General features: G+C 32.7%; 1 protein-coding gene across 1 annotated transcript in view; it reads left to right on the top strand.

The window, feature by feature from the left end:
- Positions 1–3,577: 3,577 nt before the first annotated feature.
- The window catches only part of LOC100366590 (transmembrane protein 114-like), a 33,844-nt gene continuing 17,718 nt past the window's right edge, over positions 3,578–19,703 (top strand). The window contains exon 1 of the mRNA XM_085502537.1: positions 3,578–3,810. Coding sequence (XP_085358663.1) covers positions 3,606–3,810 — 205 coding nt within the window. The 5' untranslated portion in view covers positions 3,578–3,605. The remainder of the gene's footprint in view (positions 3,811–19,703) is intronic.

Below are 19,703 nucleotides of genomic sequence, written 5' to 3' on the forward strand. Positions count from 1 at the left end.
GTGTTTCTGTGTAATCTCCCATTTTCCAGGGATTTTAAGGTCACTTTGACCTTGAGCCTTAATAAATGATATTGCATAGACGTCAGGTGACCAGATTGGGACATTCAACGGGTCTCTTTGTCCCAGGGGGGGCTACTTGCATAGAAGTACAATACTACCCGTAAATACAAGACAATTTAAGTATGACTCAAAATTATAAGTGTTTTTGAATTTTGCATATGTTCTTAGTTTTGTGTTTTCTTGATTGACATTCTGTTTCCAAAATGTAATATAGTTTTCTTTTAAAGTCTTATCAATGTTCTTCATATTCAAATCTGTTTTACTAGTTTGGATTCTTGAGTCCATAACTAAATTCTGAACCGATGAACACCATGATAAATTGAATTTCATTTGTTCATATTATGCTTGTTTTGTAAGACATTTATCTGGAAGCCCTTGTATGCGTAACCAATACTTGATAAGGTTTTTCTTGGTGTCTATTAGTAATGGGAAACAGCCCAACTCTGCCCTACAAGCTAAATTTGCACCAAATTTATTTAGGCCTAGAATATTTCTTCAGAATTTCAAATGTAGTTTTTCACTTGTAGTTTTGTCCCATTTGTTTTCATCCAAAACTTCAATTCCCCAAATTTCTGAACCATAAATGAGTACTGGAAGAATACATGTTCTGAACAGATAATTAAATGTTTTACAGTTGCATTCAGGTGGAATGTGTCTTAACATTGCATATAAGGCTCTGTTGGCTTTATCTGCCATGTTTTGTCTGGCTTCAGTAAATTTCCCATTGGACTGCATTGTAACACCTAAGTAATTATAGGAGTTAACACAGTTGATATGATTTCCAAGATATAGGAAATCATATCAACTGTGTTAACTCCTATAATTACTTAGGTGTTACAATGACACGTTACACACTCCAAATACTGGCGGCGCTCTCACATCCGTTCCTCTCGTTCATGTGTGCCATTTTCTGCGCATACATCAATTGTTTTCAGCTAACTGCGAGATGCCATCCGCGTTCAAGTTTTTCACACTTTCGTTTTCCTCAAGGTTCTCCTACCAAATCACGGCCCGCACGCATATGGTCTCCAAAATGTAATGTTATAGCCTATGTATTCTGGGCCTGTCGTTTATTTATTTTCTGTTAAACACGGATTTACTCTTAATGTGTTGCCTTGATAAAATTTAGTCGTTAGTGTATTTCTTTAATAAAATTTAGTCGTCAAACGCCGACAGCGCCATCTAATGCATTTTATATGTCATTTTGTTGTATTTGTTTTATTAATATCCACTGGGCGGTGTTTAATTTCATATTTTTGATGTTTGATTGTGCACAATGGTTTATAAATTCGTGTATTTTTACTAGTACAGTACTGAACTGAAATCGTACATGTCCACGTGGGTTTCACTTAACAACGGAAATAGTGTAATTAAATCCCAGGGATTAATAGTTGCAATACCATCCCGGGGTACTCACATTGAAGTGCTATATGTATTTGTGCCGCCAAAAGGGGTCCCAAATTCATTATTTCTGTCTGAAAAGGGGCTCATTTTTTCTTACTGTAACTTCGTTTCGACCGTCAAAGTCCATCCCGGGAGTCCACTTGCTTTTTTGCTCACTGTCTGGAAATATATCCACAGTTTGTCTGAAACGGAGTAGGCAATTTGAGCTTATTTCTGTCTGATAAGGGGTAGGGGTAGCTACACGCCCCTGTCAGTAATATTTGCAAGTACCCCCCCCCCGGAATACCATCCACTTTTTCGTCCGAGGGCGCAATACTTAACTCACCGTGACGTAATATGCTATGCTGAAATGTTGGATTTATGAACATCGTGTTACGAATGCCGAATTACGGAAATGACCACGCCTATATTTTAGGAACAATGCCAACTTTTACATAACCACATCAGAATTAATAACTCGATGTTCAATAGTTAACCAAAATTTGAGTCATGGGCAACAAAAAATGTTTTACTTGATTAACGTCACATTTAGTAATTCGAATTTTAATTAACAGTTGACCGACAGTCCAGTTAGGATTTAATAATCAACATCTCCGATAATAAACTCATTCGCTGAAATACGGCAATATCTGCCGAACGTAGTTCAGCAGGTGGTACCGGGGGTTAAAGATGCAATATGGATAAAAAAAGTCATTTAATTTTTAATAATGCCGTTGAATGATGTATGTCTGTAAATACATTCGATTATGATTTATTATGAGCTAGATGAACCATTTAAATTCTCGGTAAAATATTTTTGTTAATGATTATAATTTTATTGTACTGCATCTTGCTAAAAAAACAATTCTGTGTTAGTCGCCGTAAATTAAAAAATAAAAGTTTTGGGCGCAAACATAGCTGCATTTGTTCAGTTTGATGCAGTACTGAAAGCACGAGTTTGTATTACCTGTTCGTATAGGTAAACTTTGGCGCATGCGCGTCAGTGTTATTCAGTATTTCATCGAAATAATACTAATATGGTTAATGCCAAAATAAAATAATTATATTCATGATCAATAACACTATGTGGTTATCGAGACTGCTTCTTAACGATTACGTATGCTGGAATTTATCCCGGCTCCTCGTCATTTCTAAACACCTATTTATTGTTATGATTCATGTGGACGTGGTGTAGTTGCTGTTGTTGTTGTTGTTGTTGTCGTCGTCGTTTTAATTTAGTCATTCCGCAAACAATTCTGTAGTGTACTGATTAGAAGTTCCAGAGATGTTGTTATAATTAATAATATTTTCCCGGCATTAAATATTTCTAAATTCCGGTTACGCCATTCCGGGTTTTATGTACAGCACAGCCGCCCGATGTTTCGGATATTTTATTGTTTTCAGCGAGAGTGAATGACATGTCGCGTTCGTTGCAATTATTGACAGCTGACGAAAATGAATCAATAAACGCCCCATAATATGATATAAAAGCCATTATGGTGGGTAATCAAATGCAGACGATTACAGTGATGTGTCACCAAGTTGCCAGTGATACTATTTTCCTGATGTTTTGCGGTGCGTCAAGTTTTGAGCTCAAACTTTAAAGGCATTTAACATGTTGTCATACAAACCGAAAATAATTATTTTACCGACCACGAAGTATTAAAAATACATGTCGCCCTCAACCCCGACAGACATCCGTATGGAGTTGTGTGTCAAACAGAAATTATCTCACGATCTGTTCTGCATCTACAGTCAGTTGAGAGCTGAAGTCAAAATATATCGATTAGTACTATTTTTTTATTTAAATTTCATTATTTTTTTCCTCTAGATATTTTACCACTATCCATTATTTAAATGAGCAGCAAAGAAAATAAGTCAAGGTTTTTAAAAAATCTTAATACATGTATACTACATAGTCGTCGACGAAGATGTCTATACATAATTTGTTTGTTTTTTATGAAGGTCATACTGAATAAAATGTTGATTTAAAATTAAATTTCGCTACTTCGCTGAAAGACGGAACCGTTTGTGTTTAAAACTGTGAAACAGACCATATATATTTGCATTATAATAGTATTTGATGCGGGTGAGCTTAGGGAGTCCTGTCAACAGAAAGTGAAATTCTCAAGATGGCGGCGTGTCTCGGCAAGAGCAGCACGATGGCCGCTGCCTTCATTACTGGAGTTCTTTCTTTAATATTACACAGCATAGCAATGGGAACCGATTTCTGGGTTTCGTCAACTTACAGTTTGTCGAAAAATCGCGATGAGTTCAACACTACGGAAGTTGGCGACATAGCAGAGGTTCTTCAAAATGCAGGGCTATGGAGGGAATGCATTAGCCAAACAAATTTAACTTTTGATGGTAGGTACTATGCACGCATGATTTCACCGAGGTGTCATTAACAGTCATCCGACACACCCATAATAGCACTGATGTCTTGAATGTACTGAAATGATATATTCAAAACCGCTAAAAGTAATATTGGACAAACATTGGCATTGATCTGTATTCAAGTTTAAGGACGCGTACAATATTAAGCCACTACCATGATATAAAATGATCCTAAAAACAAGCAAATTTCAATATTTTCTATGATAAAAAAATTGCCCTGTTATTATTTGTCGATAGTCCTGTCAGACCGTAAATTGTACGATCGTAGCAATTATTCACACATAAAATAATCGCCTACGTGCAAGGTGGTTGAATATATGCACACAGTCCGAATGTGACTTTTATTTGCAATTAACCAAATACGCACTTACGAAGTAGTAGGTGAAATATACTTGTACGAATATGTCCTGCGGTATAATATCCAAGCATTCATAATTAATCAAGTTGACGGCCATTTTCGAGTAATGGATATTTAATTAACCAGAGGTGACTAATTATTTTTAAATGAGGTAAGGCTTCTCATCTCTTGTTGACAAATCCTAATGCAGTTTTTTTCTCTTGTCAAAAATCATTGAAAATAATATCTATTTCAATATTTCTGATATAGAAGTAATAGAATGTGTGGAGGTGTGGTCACTGTATGTTTGATATGGGTCCCACATGACTTTAATAGATTGTAATATATTTTCATAACATTAACGTGCAGGTGTTTCATGACAATTGTCAATTCTAGACCATATTTATTAGCATAAATTTCACTTTCTTCATTCAGGTATCTTTCATTATTATTATTTTGCAATTTAAATCATTTAATTAAATTGAATTAAATATTTTTATTTGATTATTACTAATCGTTAATTTATTGAGCACTTGACAGTTTATGCATATAATAATAAACATTTGCTACTATTGTAGATATAATTTAGATCCTACTTTGATGTGATAATATTTGTAAGGCTTTGAAAAAATAATTGTCAAAATGAGTCATATTTTAATGTTACAGTGTACAATAATATTTGTTTTATTAGTACTACGTGTAGTAACATCATTCTCGCCCACCAGAGTATTTTTTCTGCCCCACTCAAACCATCGGTTGCCGAAAGAGGGCGTGGTTTGCGACGATGAGCAACATCACCAACATAGGTATGTCTATGATCAAAATAACTTGTATGTTAATGATCCTGTGTATATAATATATACAGTTTGTGTGAGCTTTTTATTCTCAGTTTCATACGTATCATTTAAACTGTATTCTGACCAATAGTGTAGCAATACCAATAGCGCGACAGCATCCGATTTTCAAATACCATCCTGACCAATAGCGTGACAGCATCTGATTTTCAAACACCATCCTGACCAATAATGAGACAGCATCTGATTTTCAAAACTCAGTCAAGCAACATGTTGCTGTTACCAGTGAATATTTAGTCAGAAAATGTGCTTGCAATACTTTCATTATGTGCACCTTTGGTCAAATGTACGGCAAGAGTCAGCCATTTAATTTCATAAATTTGTCAAGGAAACAATAAGTTTTCTTGTTATTTTACATATTCACGTAGATTTAATTTAGTAGATTTTACTTTTCAGCAAAAATAGCGAAATTAAAACCCAGTGAATAATTAATGTGTTTACAGTAGATCAGATATGGTATATAAGTATATAATTTGTAAGACATCTATAAATTTCAACTCTACAGTATGTAGCTTACAGTCTGCTTATTATTCGGTGCACATCCAGTCCTAATATCAAACAGGCCTCACGTTTCCTCATCAGTGATGCAGTGAATGCGTTAACAATAGAGAAAATCCTTGCACGTGACCGTGCATAAAGGAACGTCCAAGGTAATGCAGCTAAATACATTGATACACCATGATTATAATTTACTCAAAACGCAGCTATAAATTTGATTTGATGTGTTTTCAACAATGAAATAGAGATCAAATCTTCCATTTTACTAATTACTTTAGTTGACTGCCTGCCACGCCCACACTGCACAAAATAACATGCTGTTTTTTGTCGTTTATATATCTATATATATATATACACCTCTTTATTGCAGTTTAACAACAGTCAGTACTGTACAAACCACCTGAGCTTGTTACATAAAACATTGTGCATATCTAGTAACACCTGCTAGTGTTCCGGCCCCACAAATCATAAATCATCTGTCAACATTTAATTTATGTATCATTGGAATATATCGTCACTAGCAACAGTTTTGTAAGTTTAAAATTGTTCCTTTCTACATATTAAGTTGATTTGAGCTACCACATTCCAATCTAGAGATCTCTGTTTAATTTTTGGGGTAAAATAAAATCTGAAGAAGTCATAGTCATATACTTATTAAATTAATATGGGATCTTGACAAATTACGTATTTATAGGCCTTATTTATTTAATCAGAATCACTTCAATGTTGTTCACAAATAAGTCGTAGAGTTTCTAGTTCAAAGTTTGTACTGACAGATACAAATGATATACTAGTACTGATCTTGCCCAAGAGTATTGACTTTAATGCATAATAATCGTTGTGCTGTATACACTCACAATTTGATCGAGCTATGTATTTTGGAACACAACAAGGTGTAGCGACTGAACGACTAACATGTTTACTCAGTAATCTTATCACATCTACCTTTTTGTACGTCTTGAGTGCAGTAATATGTCAATTATAATCACTAGTTATATAGTCACAGTAGAATCCAGTTATAGTTGATGTGGTCAGCTAGGGTTGGCAACAAACCATAAAATGTAAAAGAAACTGCTTCAATTTCACAAACATTCTTAAATTTAGGAATCTTTAATTCTGTGAGACAACTTTCTTCCTCACAAATAGACTCATATATTAGCTGTGAATTAGATGCTCACTGGACATCAGTAATTTGCTGATATTTTTGTAATATGTTCTAAATTCGATCAAAGGACTTAAGTATTTTCTGTTAAAATTACTGTTAAATAAAATAAATAAATAATCAAATAATCAAAATGTTGCATGACGCTAGTTGCCATTTTGTCCTGTTCTAATTTTGAGACAATTGAATCCCTGATTAATATACCGCAAACAGATGTAGCGGCGAAATTCACTTGTTTTATAGCATTTAACACTCAGTGGCCCAAACATCAAATAATTTTGTTTCGATGGAAATTCTAGTATAAAATACATGGTGATAACTTGTGTCATGATATAGTTGATATAGTAGAATGGCCTTCATCAAGTGGTGCATAATGATGCATGCAATCTAACATATTTACTCGATTAGTAGCACTGGAACTTGTGTTAAAGACAGATGTTCGTCTATGCAGTTTGTGTGTGCTTCGTTTAGAGATACACTTTTTGCGATGCCGAACAATTCTACGTATCTATGAATTGTCAGTGATGTAAAAGTGATACAAAAAGGCTTGAACTTCAGGGTTCATGGTAGCCTGACATGTGGGTGTGAGTGGCGCCCTCGCCAGCCGATTGGCAAGATTCAAAGACTGCAAATTCGCACAGTTCACTCCTACTTACAATGAGTTTCAATGAATATTCATTTTGGTGGTCATTGTAACACAAAGCCATGTCTGCATTGTCGACAAAAATCAGACTGTTTTCAACAAAATTATAAACATTGGGCTGAAATAAACTTAGCCGTGAGTGGTTACTCTTTGATGGCTGTCACTCTCTGACGTTCCTGCAATTTGATTGGTACCGACAACAAATTATCGGGAGATGTGAAAAACTATATTGTGTTCTGTCAGGGATGTGTTGGGTTTGGAGCATGGTGGAGGGCGCAACTCTCGTGATCTTGCCAGGCTAGGTTGAAGTGCACTCAGTTTTATGACCCTATTTGCTAAAATTGTGTTAGCATATAGGAATAACAGGAAATATCTTCAAATTTTCTGGTTGGCCATCAAGACATTTGCTTTTGATGCATCTGTGAATTTAATGTCATGATGTAATATTTGTATAACTGCGTCATTTTGATGTCATTGTCACTTTTAATAAAACCACCTTTGCATATTATTATATTTTGTATTGAATCCACATCAGTATATTCCCATTCATACACTCATATGCTGTTTTATCACAATCATTTTGTCGTGCCACTGCTCGGAACCTTGGCGTAAAATTTCCATTATAAGCACGTATTAGTGGGAAAGAAGAAAAAAAAGATTGGTTTTAATGTAATGGATTTTAATATTGACACTCTCTCAATTGACTTCACATCGTGTGTTTTATTATAATGCTTATTATCATTTACGAAAATTCACAGTTGTGTTCGCACTAGGTTAATAGCTTGTTATCTTGAACACATGTGACGATAAAATCATCAACAATTCAACTATGTAACCATAGCGACGAGTTAATCCACTGTACTTATAATGTGTAAATGCTATTGTGCTGTAATATTGTAAGGTATGTATTATTGGATCAACCATGGAATACTTAATGGACTTTATATTCAGCGCAATTATAGTGTATTACAGACAGATTATTGCCGGATTGTAACAAAACATGGCACAAATGTTACATTTAAGTCCTCATTTATACGCTTATTTATAGAGACTGTTGCGGTTATGGGTTAAATATTTACATTGCCAGGTTTAATGAAGCATCTAATTCAAGTTCACTGCATGTATGTTTTATGAATATAATGCCGTGGCAACAGGGAGTACATGTTTATAAGCCTAGAATTGCTGAATTGTTTTGTCAAAATGTCAAAACGTCAGACAGGAAACGGTAATCTACATGTGTGTCATACAGTTCTGTAATTCAGAGTACATTCCATCATATCTAGCCTGGCTAATTCAATGGGTGTTATAATTATATTTACTTAGTTATTATAATTAAAAACTATTATATAATACATAATATAAAAATATTTCGACTATTCCTACATGTATTGAAATTGTCATGTTTAATTAACACGTTTTTTTTCTGTTGAAATCTCAATTTAAAAATAATGCAGACACAGAAATTCTTTGACTAAATTGAACACTACTAAGAGTCTATGTTCATGTTCATATGGAATTACCGGGGTACTCGACTTTTTCTAATGTACTGGTAAATGGATTTTGTGAGAATATTAAACCTGAGATATTGTGAAATAAATGAATGAGAGATGAAGAGGGTCACATTACGATCTTTGCTAGTTCTAGGTTAGGTATATAGGAGGGCACACAATTTATGTTTTGGGCATATGTGCCTTCATGTGCACAGTGTTTGGTTGGCAAAAAAAAAAATGTTTGCATTCGAGTATAAAGAATGGCGATGTTCGCTGCTACTATTCTGAAATATACATTTATGTGTCCCAGTTTAAATAAAAAAAACACATACAATTTTTCTCAGCAGATCATAACCTAATCATGCTTGTTTTATGCATGATATTTTTATACATATTAAATATTCAAATACTGGTTAAAGCAAAAATATACACAATTGACACTACCCCATTCTATACCCAGAGTAATAGTCTTAGTGGGTGTATGTTCATTTGTATATCATTTGTATCATTGTTATATTATTCATACATAATACATATGCTATTTTAACGCATAGGTACCAGTACAGTTGCTATACCAAACGAATCTTTGTTATGCGAGTTATTTTTAGTTTATTCTTTCATCAAACACATTAAACAATTTCCGGAATACTTTCAAATATTGTATCACGTTTCTAGAAATTTGTACAATACACTTAGAGTCTACTTTTACCCTTTTTTTTCATTGGTCACACCCTTGCAATAAGTCACTTCTGGCTAGTATAATTGTCATTATTTTTTTAAAGAAAGGATATTGACCTTGTTTGGTTTTTTAATTGCCAAAAACTTTGGCCAGTATTTTCAACTGATGGTTATAATGACCATTTAGTGGTCAGAATAATTGTAATAATTTTTTTTGTCATTTTATATTTTTAATACATGTACATAAACAAAATAACCAGTATTTTCATGTCATTAATATAATGGCTCAAATACAAAACATGTGAGGTCAATGTTTGGAAATTTATTTATGACCATAACATAGTTTTCTCCTAGGAATCTATGAATTTGTTACCATGAGAACAAAATGAAAGTTACATGTATGTTATGCGATGTAATGTATGCATAGCATTATAGGAAGAGCATCAATTGCCCTATTTCAGTTAATTAATTATGCTTAGATGTAATCAGAAATTAATTAGAAAACAACTATTTAAAAAAAATATTATTTGTTACCATAAGTGAACTCTCCAAAATACATGCACCTGTTGCCTTGTTAAGGGAGAACTACATGCATCATATTGATTTAGTAATTTAATTATTTGATGATAAATATGATGCTGTTGAATCTTATCTCAAATGTCAACCTATTTCAAAATTACATCACAAACAAAAATTTCTAAATTTGAAGAAATGAATACTGGTAAATAATATCTATTTGCTAATAATGGACATAACAGCAGTCACGGTATTTACTGCATTCTCCCTAGAACCTTTTACAGCAAGTCTCTGAAGTATTGGAGCAGTCAATTTGCAAACTTGCTAGCAAATTAGCTAACTGCTTGGGTTTTGACTAAACAGTTGGCTTTCGTCTTGTGGTCACGTCCACTTTGGGCGAATCTATATAACAGCAGGGGACGGTCGTCAAGCGGTTGGCTAATGTTACCCTGACAGATCATTTAGATGTGAAAGTTTGTCATTTTATTCCTGATTTGTAGGAAACTGTTCATCAACGTGTCTCTTTATTTAGTTTCAAGCAGTGTTCAAGATGGCTACCCGCATATAGTAAATATCAGCGGATTAATTGCATTTATCATATTATCGCTTTACGCCAGCTGACTATGGCCATTTTCAGGCTTACCAGGGAAACTACTTTTACATTATCACACCTTGTAACAAAGTAAATCATTCAGGGGATTCTAGACATGCTCCTACCAGGCTACGTAAAAGCATTCTATGTCCCCTAATGCAACTTAGACTCGCCCAGGGTGGACACGAACACGAGTCGACGCCAGTGAGATTCGAAAGCCAACTGTTTAGTCAAAACCCAAGCAGTTAGCCAATTTGCTAGCGAGTTTGCGAGTTTCTGAGACTTGTTGTAAGCATCATGGCTACAATGCTTTGATGAATTAATAATGCAAGCAGATCAATTAACATCTTTTTTTTTGGTTTCAAATTTGCTGAGATGCAAGAGCTATTCCCAGGGGAGAAAACTACCACCAATTAAGATTTTTATTTTTGTATATTTAAATTACAGACTAATTTATAGCTCAGAGTATGTCTATTTTATTTTATTTGTCTTCATCGATGCAATCGGATTTGTCAGGCTTTATCATCAATCATGTTTCAGATTGGAATCTCATTTACGATTGTTGACAAATTAGTTTTTTAAAATGCTTCTTCCATCGTGATATCTGTTACTACGGATACAAGTCTGCTAACATTTTCAAATCAAAATGGTCACCAGAGTAGGGCTCATAATGCCATGGGGAAATCACAAAGTCATCGTTTCTATGGAAACAAGTTTTCAATTTTAATGGCATCTTTCGTTCAGCAAAATGACAAGAATTTGTAGTTTTAACTTTTCTGCAAATCTAGATCATTATTCTCACATGATGGCTAATTTGCATATAATGGTGACTAATTTGCATATAATGATGGCTAATTTGCATATACTGTTGGCTAATTTGCATATAATGATGGCTAATTAGCATATAATGATGGCTAATTAGCATATAATGTTGGCTAATTTGCATATATTATAGCTAATTAGCATATAATGATGATCAATCTGCATATAATGATGGCTAATTTGCATATATTGTGGCTAATTTGCATAGAATGATGATTAATTTGCATATAATGTGATTACATTGCAATCCACTTAATTGGCATATAATTCAATACCTTCTATATTTTTTGGGGGAAAACTAACAGAGATTCATGAATTTTTCCTAGAATAATAATTGCCTATGACTTTAACATAATTAAGGGACGACGTCAAAAGATCGATGTCGGATAAAAAACTTAATTCCTTTAGTTTTTTTCCAAACCCCCCTACCCCCCACTGAAACTTAATTGATAAATATTGGTCATGGCATCAGACTACATTCACCATTAAATACAAATTGATAATCGGACAGTAGTATTGCATAGCAGTCAGTTGTCGGGTGGGTGTAAAAAGAGTTTACAAATGCACCTCATTTGACGCACAGATTTACACTCGAACCAAAATCATTTATCTGTGTTTTTTTTCCCTTTTCGGTTATTTCTGTCCATGATTGGATAGAACTACAAATACTCCAAGATTTTTTTGACTTCATTAAAAAATAAAATCGTTTTTGTAGGATGGAAACTTTTTGAGATCAAAACGCCCCACCCCCAAACTAAAGGAAATAAGTTTTTTATCCGACATCGATCTTTTGACGTCGTCCCTAAAATATGAGATAGTGACTGATGATTGAAGGTGAATTATCTGGCTTGGTATGAATTATTCATAGATGTGAAATGAAAACAAATTAAATTTGATGTAGGTAGAAGCTCCCTTTTCTTGTAATTTTGGTTGTCAGTGACATCGCCTCTAACTAGATCTGACCAAATGGCTATTATTCGCTACTGAGTAAATTGCATTTGGCCTGTTCCTGACGTAATCTGTACAAGGAAGCTTTTTGTACCATTCTGATTGGTTACTAGCCTAACGAGAAAAGACCATGATTGGAAGTTATGTGATCAGATGTTTGTAGTTATATTTACTCTATCTAGTGAAAGTAAAAGCAAATACGGCCCAATCTGCTGCATATATCGATGTGACGAAAAAGCCCTTAGTACAATATTGTAAACATACATCTACTCTAAGGTATGTACAAGTAATGTATTAACTAGCGATAAAGACCGTGTAATTGTAGTCGTGTAGTCCTACATGGTGTGCTTATTAACCCTTTCATCCCAAAATAATAAAGAGTTAACCATTAGAATTTCATTGCAATTAAAAAATCTACACAGAAACAGATTTTGAAAAAACAAATTTACAAGAAAATGTATAGAGCAAAAAACAATTTATGTAAAAAAGGCAACATTATTGTGAAAAAAAAAATAGCTTAAAACTAGATGACGAAAACAAATAATTTTGCAGATTTTACAGTTTTGTGCTTTCATATATAGAATTATATATGCAAAATTATCAATTCATAAATTTATTAAATGCTGAAGATCTATAAATAATTTATATTCATATGTTTGTAAATTTATGGAAAGACATTAAAAAGACTCATAATAAGAACATTTTGGGAAAAGAATTATAATCACCTCTAAATTATTGTTTTCATCTGTAGCTTTAAAGTGAAATGTCAATATTTGCTCTTTTTTAAAATCTTTTTTTTCATTTAAGTAAGAAAGCTGAAGCCAATAAATGTGTTTTATATTTGTTATGTTCTGATTGACAGGTTTCGCATATCCCTATACATGTGGTTTTCTATCATTTGAATGTATTTAAATACTTGACCACGTAAATGCTAATATTCAATCCATGGTGTTAAGTGACCTTTTGCCAAATGAATGTCAGGGTTAACACATTTAATTAATTAATTAATATCATAGGAGTCCAAATTTTTCTATTTATGTGTTGCGTGTGTCTGTAGACATGTTCTCAGCAAAAAATACTACACGTACAGTGTTCTTCCCAGGTACTATAAAATACTTTATTTTAGCTGGAATTAATTTTCGCTGAAAAGACTTTTTAAGTGTTTTGTATGGAATTTAATTTCCACTGATTTTTAACGAGTTGAATGTAAAATAAAGGGAAAAAGGTATATTCGCTGAATTTTATTTTCACTGAATTATTCCTTCAGAGAAAATAGTGAAAATAAAATATTTTACATTATTTGTAAATGCCTAAGCATGGTGGCTAATTTGCATATTTAAATCTACTTTGCATAATGTATTTTGTTTGCTTTCACATGCTGTCAATGCATTTATTATTCATGGGGGTTTTATTTGCTAATTAGTAAAATTTGCTGAATTAAATCCATGTGATAACAACAGAATTTATTACAGAATTTATTGTTTCACTGGCAAAGCTGGGGACATAAAACCCAGTGAATATGCATAAAACAGAAAAATAATAAAAATAAATGCTAGTGAAAATAATTAGATTTTCATGTTTTCATATATAGAATTAATTATATATACAAAATTATCTATTCATAAATTTGTAATTAATTCGTCATATTCTTGCTACTGCATGTATAACAAATTATATATTGCTTGAAAGCTTAAATATGGACAATTGCAGTAGTGTATATTCCGATCCACAGCAAGGACACTCTAAAACAAGATGAACACTGACCAATTCTACATTTGTTTTGCAATTTTGTCATCTGGCAATTCAAACAACAATTGAAATCTTCATCTTATATGTGCCTTTATCACATAAATATTTGGAAAGCTATTGCATTATATACACTGCTATTTTATGATATGCTCTTTGACGTACTATTAGAAAGTACATTTTTTGTTGCATATTGTATACATAGAGGATTTACTTGTTGCTCAAGGCTCTGTAAAGTCTGTAATCTAGACATTCTATAATAAATAGCGCATATTATAGGCTCGTCAACATTTTATTTTTGCTACACATAGTCAAAATATTGAGTGTCTCAAATACAGGAATCAAATCAGGAGTCTGTTTGATTTTAATAGTGGTGATCACTTGACTTTCACACTTCCGGTGGTCAGCTCATTTGGTGTCCTACAGTTTTGAAATGCATATTGTTTTGCTGAAGTGAGATTACAAAATAATGAGAAATATAATGATTGTTAAATAATATAAGTCGGTAGTCTGAATAACAATCCATTCCCTTAAAAAAAGAAATAATTTTTTTTTAGCTGTTCCCATGGTAATGGTAGGACAGACTTTAGGCACACACTCAAGCAAATTAGAATGAGATAAGTCCAGAATTTTAAGTCAAAAATTTTTACAAGGCAAGGCTACGATCAAAATGTTTCCAATTGTTGTCATGGCAACAGTAGGACAGAATTTATTTTCTTAATTTTTCTCAGATGTGATCTGCATGTCAAGTTTAACCAATAGTTACCCCAACTTTGATTTCAAATTTTGAAACAATAAACAAGGATCATATAAAAAAACAAATAGTAACTTTCGGCCCACACTCAAGCTTTGTAGAATGAGATATGTACAAGGTTTTTTCTCCAAGATTTGTAGTAGATCAAAAATCAGTTTTTTTTTTGTCTGTTGCCATAGCAACAGTGGTCCAGGAATTTTTTTCAGATTTAACCACCTAACTAGAGTGAAGGTGTGACCTGCCTGCCAAGTTTGAACGAAATATGCCCAGCCAAAAAAATCACAGAAGAGATGCAAGTAATGCAAGAAGACACCATACACAATATAATTGCACCATCAATAATGACATATATGCCTATTATAGAATAGAACAACATAGAATAAAATGGAATTGATTATCATCTTTAAAGGAAATTTGCCATTTCCTGTTGATTGGAAGAATAATAGAACTTATAAAATAATTAAAAATTTAACATAACAATAAATGCATAAATTCGTAACAATATAAACTGTAGCAATTTTCTGGAGAGATTATATTTTCTCATCAGTATACACTGTATACATATTGAATTACCGCATTGTTTGTCTATTGTAAAGTATATTCTATTTATTGTAGCCTTGGAAGCGTCCCTCTTCTTGATGCAATATAATTCCCATTATTCAGTCATAAATAGAGCACATATTTAAAATAAAATGTGATCCAATTTCTATAGTGTGACTTTCACAGCTTTTCATGTATTCAACTTTTTTATTTAGGTGTACATGATACCTGTGTTTAATTAGAATAACTGTCTATCATTTCTATGAATAATTCTCTCGTCTACTTTTTGAAATGCATTCAATATTAATGCTAGTTTACAAGTGATCTTAAAATTTGCTTGTACTATAATAATTAATATAGGAATTAAACTATTAGAAAATATATCTATCCTGATATGAACTTATCAAAAATGTTCAAATGTTTCACATTATGCACCATATATTGTAAACTGGTTGAATTTGTTGATGGAAAAATTGTCACAAAATTTAGGGATTATCTCACCAGTGTTCTATTGTTGTGAAGACGTAGTGACTAAAATTTCTTGAAATCCAGTGTTATAAATATCCACCATTTATCAAACCCATCAATGGTGATGAAGATTTTATGGTTGACAGTACCTCTCTTCTTTGTTGTACTATATAAACTGTTTAGTTGAAGTGAAATACTCCCATCTACATACACATTTGTATTTTGAATACGACTATGCAATAACGAGATTGTACATTGTGTGCTCTTGATCGCAATGGATGTAATCATCTGCGCTGAGGATTATTTGAATGCCAAAAACTCTGCGCTAAATTGCTTCACTTTAAGACGTGCGCTGATGAAGCATAGCCTGTTGCCTAGCAACTGATAATCTTGTTGACAGCCAAATTGAAAATTGGTTTTTACTTATTTTCAAGAAGGTGAATTGGAAAACCTATACTTAGGCATATGTGTTCAATTTTGCAATATATGTCAAAATGTTTGGTCTAATTTATTTACAATTATTTATTTATTTATTTGTTAACTATATATGCAGTAGATGTTCAGTTAATTTTTTTAAGCTACCTTAAATCCCTGATTTAAACAGCTTAAAAATACTTTATTGGTTTGATCAGACAGAACAATATAAGATCAAAGCGCCTGGAGTGATACTTGAACATCAAAATAAACCTACAGTGTATGTCTATCTCAGAATGAAAGACCCCCTAAGTTGAGTATAAATAAACTGAATTGCAGCTATTAAGCAGTACACAAGATAAGCTCAAAACATAATGTTGTATCATATTATCACCTGTTTAGGTGATAGGACAGGACATTCTCTGGTTTAAGTCAATCCCTGATATAGCTGAGACTGATGTTTGTGCAACTCAAGTACATTTTGTTAAAACTCTCACACAAGTGCAGTGTATGTAGCTAAAATAGATTACTTTGATTGTCTCATAAACCCTAAAAAAAAGATTATCATGGATTTACATGCCACTGGAATATTAAATTAAGAGATAACATTTGAATGCAACAAACGTACTGTTTATTAATCTATAGCATACAACGTCAATAAAAGAAAATATGGATTTTATATAATTGTCATTACCTTAATGACTTGTTTCTTTTGTATCGATCATTGGCTCATGTTTAAACACTATTTTTTTCCCTCCAAATTGTTGAGCTACATTTTTGTGTTTTTCTATAATTTTGGTCACATTTCTCATTGGCAATACAGGTCAACAGTTTTAAAAAAATAGTAATAAAGCAGGTTTAATTTGCAAAATCTAGTGATAAAAGTTGATTTGGCATCAAACAGTGAATTGAGTGATCGTAAATTCATTCCGGTGTGAATCATCTTTTGAAAAAGTTATTAATTCTTTTGTAGTGACGACTGTAGATTTTTATTTGTTCCTTTCATATTTTCATGTGTTTTTTGGATTAAATATGAAATAGCTATTGATTTGTATGAGAATGTGTTAGATTAAATTTACATGAATTGTTTTACTCTATGTCAACATCAGTGTACAATATTCTGATGGATCAGAATTACAAATAGTTAGTAACAATATATTCTCATTTTTCAAAATTAGAATTAAAGTAGAAATCATCAAAACATCTTTCATTTGAGCTGCCTCAATATCACCTTCAACAAATGATTCAATCGTTAAAAACTAGAATAGCATATTTATAGAACTATTGTGAAATTGAAATAATTGAAATAAGTAATACTTTGTACAGGTTGTAAGCATGCTTGGTATTTTAACATGGACGGATTATGACAGATCTTTGAGGTTGTTTTGACCAATTGATTCAGGGCAATTTTGTTAAATTTAGTCAGTCAGATGTCAATAAATTCCAGAAGAGAGAATTTATCAATTTACTGTTTGGTATTTGTTATTGGGAATTTGCTTTTCAAGGAGACAGTAAACTGTGTTATTATTAAACAGTTGTAAATAAATTATTTATAGTGTTTGCAGTAAACAGTTAGCTAGAACATGAAGTAGAATGCCCAGAAGACAAATTAAACTATACATCTAATTCTGTTAGTATTCATTCTCACCAATATATATATCTTCAAATTCTTATAGGACACTGTAATACACCAAATAACAAAAAAGCACTGTTATGAGTGCAATTCAAATGGTCAGGCAAAATATAGATAAATTAATGTGTTTCCATGGTTATAATATAATATCTAGGAGACAAGTTGTAAAATTTTGTTTAATGTCTGTGTAAATTATTGAAAAATGGATGTAATTTATTGTGCCTTTGATAAACGAAAACGATGATATTTTCATATTTTACATTTATAATACTGTACTATATAGTTTGTACATTTATCTGTAGTTATTCCTATAATAAAAATTTAAATCATGTGATCATTTTCTCATGTTATCACAAAATGCTTTTATTTTGCTCTCAGGAATCCAGAATGACATTTAAATAGACCATTTTTTGTTCTCTTTTTATGCGTGAAATCAACATGACATGACAACGTGACAAATAAATGCATTTTAGTGGCATCAAAGCATAGTGTGGAATTTATTATTTATACCTAATGTGTTGTACTCATTTGATGATGGTCAATTTGGATGAAGTAAGGATATCTCTACATCATGTCACCTCTAAAAGATTAAGTCAAGTTCAAAATCAATCATTCGATTTTGGCAAGCACACACACATTTCACACATTACGCAAGATCTGACGATGAGCCGAAAATCACCTTTTCCTGACCTTCGCAAACATACTGTAATACATTTGATTGGTGTCCACTGTGTTTAATTCATGTCTACCTGATTCACCTCATTAACCTGAATCCTGTTAGTTGTGCCTCATAAAACTACCCTGTGCATGTACATTAATCGTTAACTATTTTTCAACAGTTAAAACGATAGTTATTATAAAGTTTGACCTTTGCCAGGTGGTGTATTACCCAGCTACCTGTCAGTATGTCAACATGACAAGCAACATTTCTTTTACTATTTTTTTTTTGGTCTTCTATCATGCCCCAAATCCAATTTTTGACCCCTTTACCAGGCATAGGTTTACACATAGTCAAATTAAATACTGTATTTGTTTTATTGAAACAGCACCCTTATAACAATGTTGGGATTACCTCAGGGTGTTATCGCACAGTTGCCTAAACTAACCAGTAGGGTATCATTTTTAGATTTTATAATTTATTGCATTAAAGAAACAATATTTCTTGGAAGTCGCTGACACTCCTAGGACACAAGAACAATTTTCATTGACTTGCAAAATTCCCCTCAAATTGTCTGTTGCAAAATAAAAGTGGTTTTACAGTGTATGCAGCTAATGTGATATGCGATGAAGAAGTTTCCATGATTCCATTTTGAAGTCCCACGATTAGGTGATTTTCCCGTTTACTGCGAGATCTCGCGTATTGCGAGGAAAGCATGGACCGAATGTCTGCGACAAAAATCAAATGATTTGATTTTGAACTTGAATTTTTAGTCCCCGTTCGGACGCAGTCCGAAAACGGGGACTAATGTTTTGACCTCCGTGTGTCCGTGCGTGTCCGTACCTGTATCTTAAAAAATGCCTGGATCAATCACAATCAAACTTCACACATACATCATACATGATATTATACATATGCATGTCAATTTGTTTCACGATCTGATTCAAGATGGCCAAATGGCGTTTCTCGGCTGCTTACAGATGGATTTTGTTCAAACTTCGTACATATATTAGACATTACAGGTTTCTGATGAACATCATTTATTTTTGAGATCAGATTCAAAATCTGGCTATCTGGCGGCCATTTTGTTTTAATGAATGGCTTTCCAGA

This window comes from Saccoglossus kowalevskii, chromosome 8, assembly GCF_978046115.1.
Source record: "Saccoglossus kowalevskii chromosome 8, keSacKowa6.1, whole genome shotgun sequence".
Lineage (NCBI taxonomy): Eukaryota > Metazoa > Hemichordata > Enteropneusta > Harrimaniidae > Saccoglossus > Saccoglossus kowalevskii.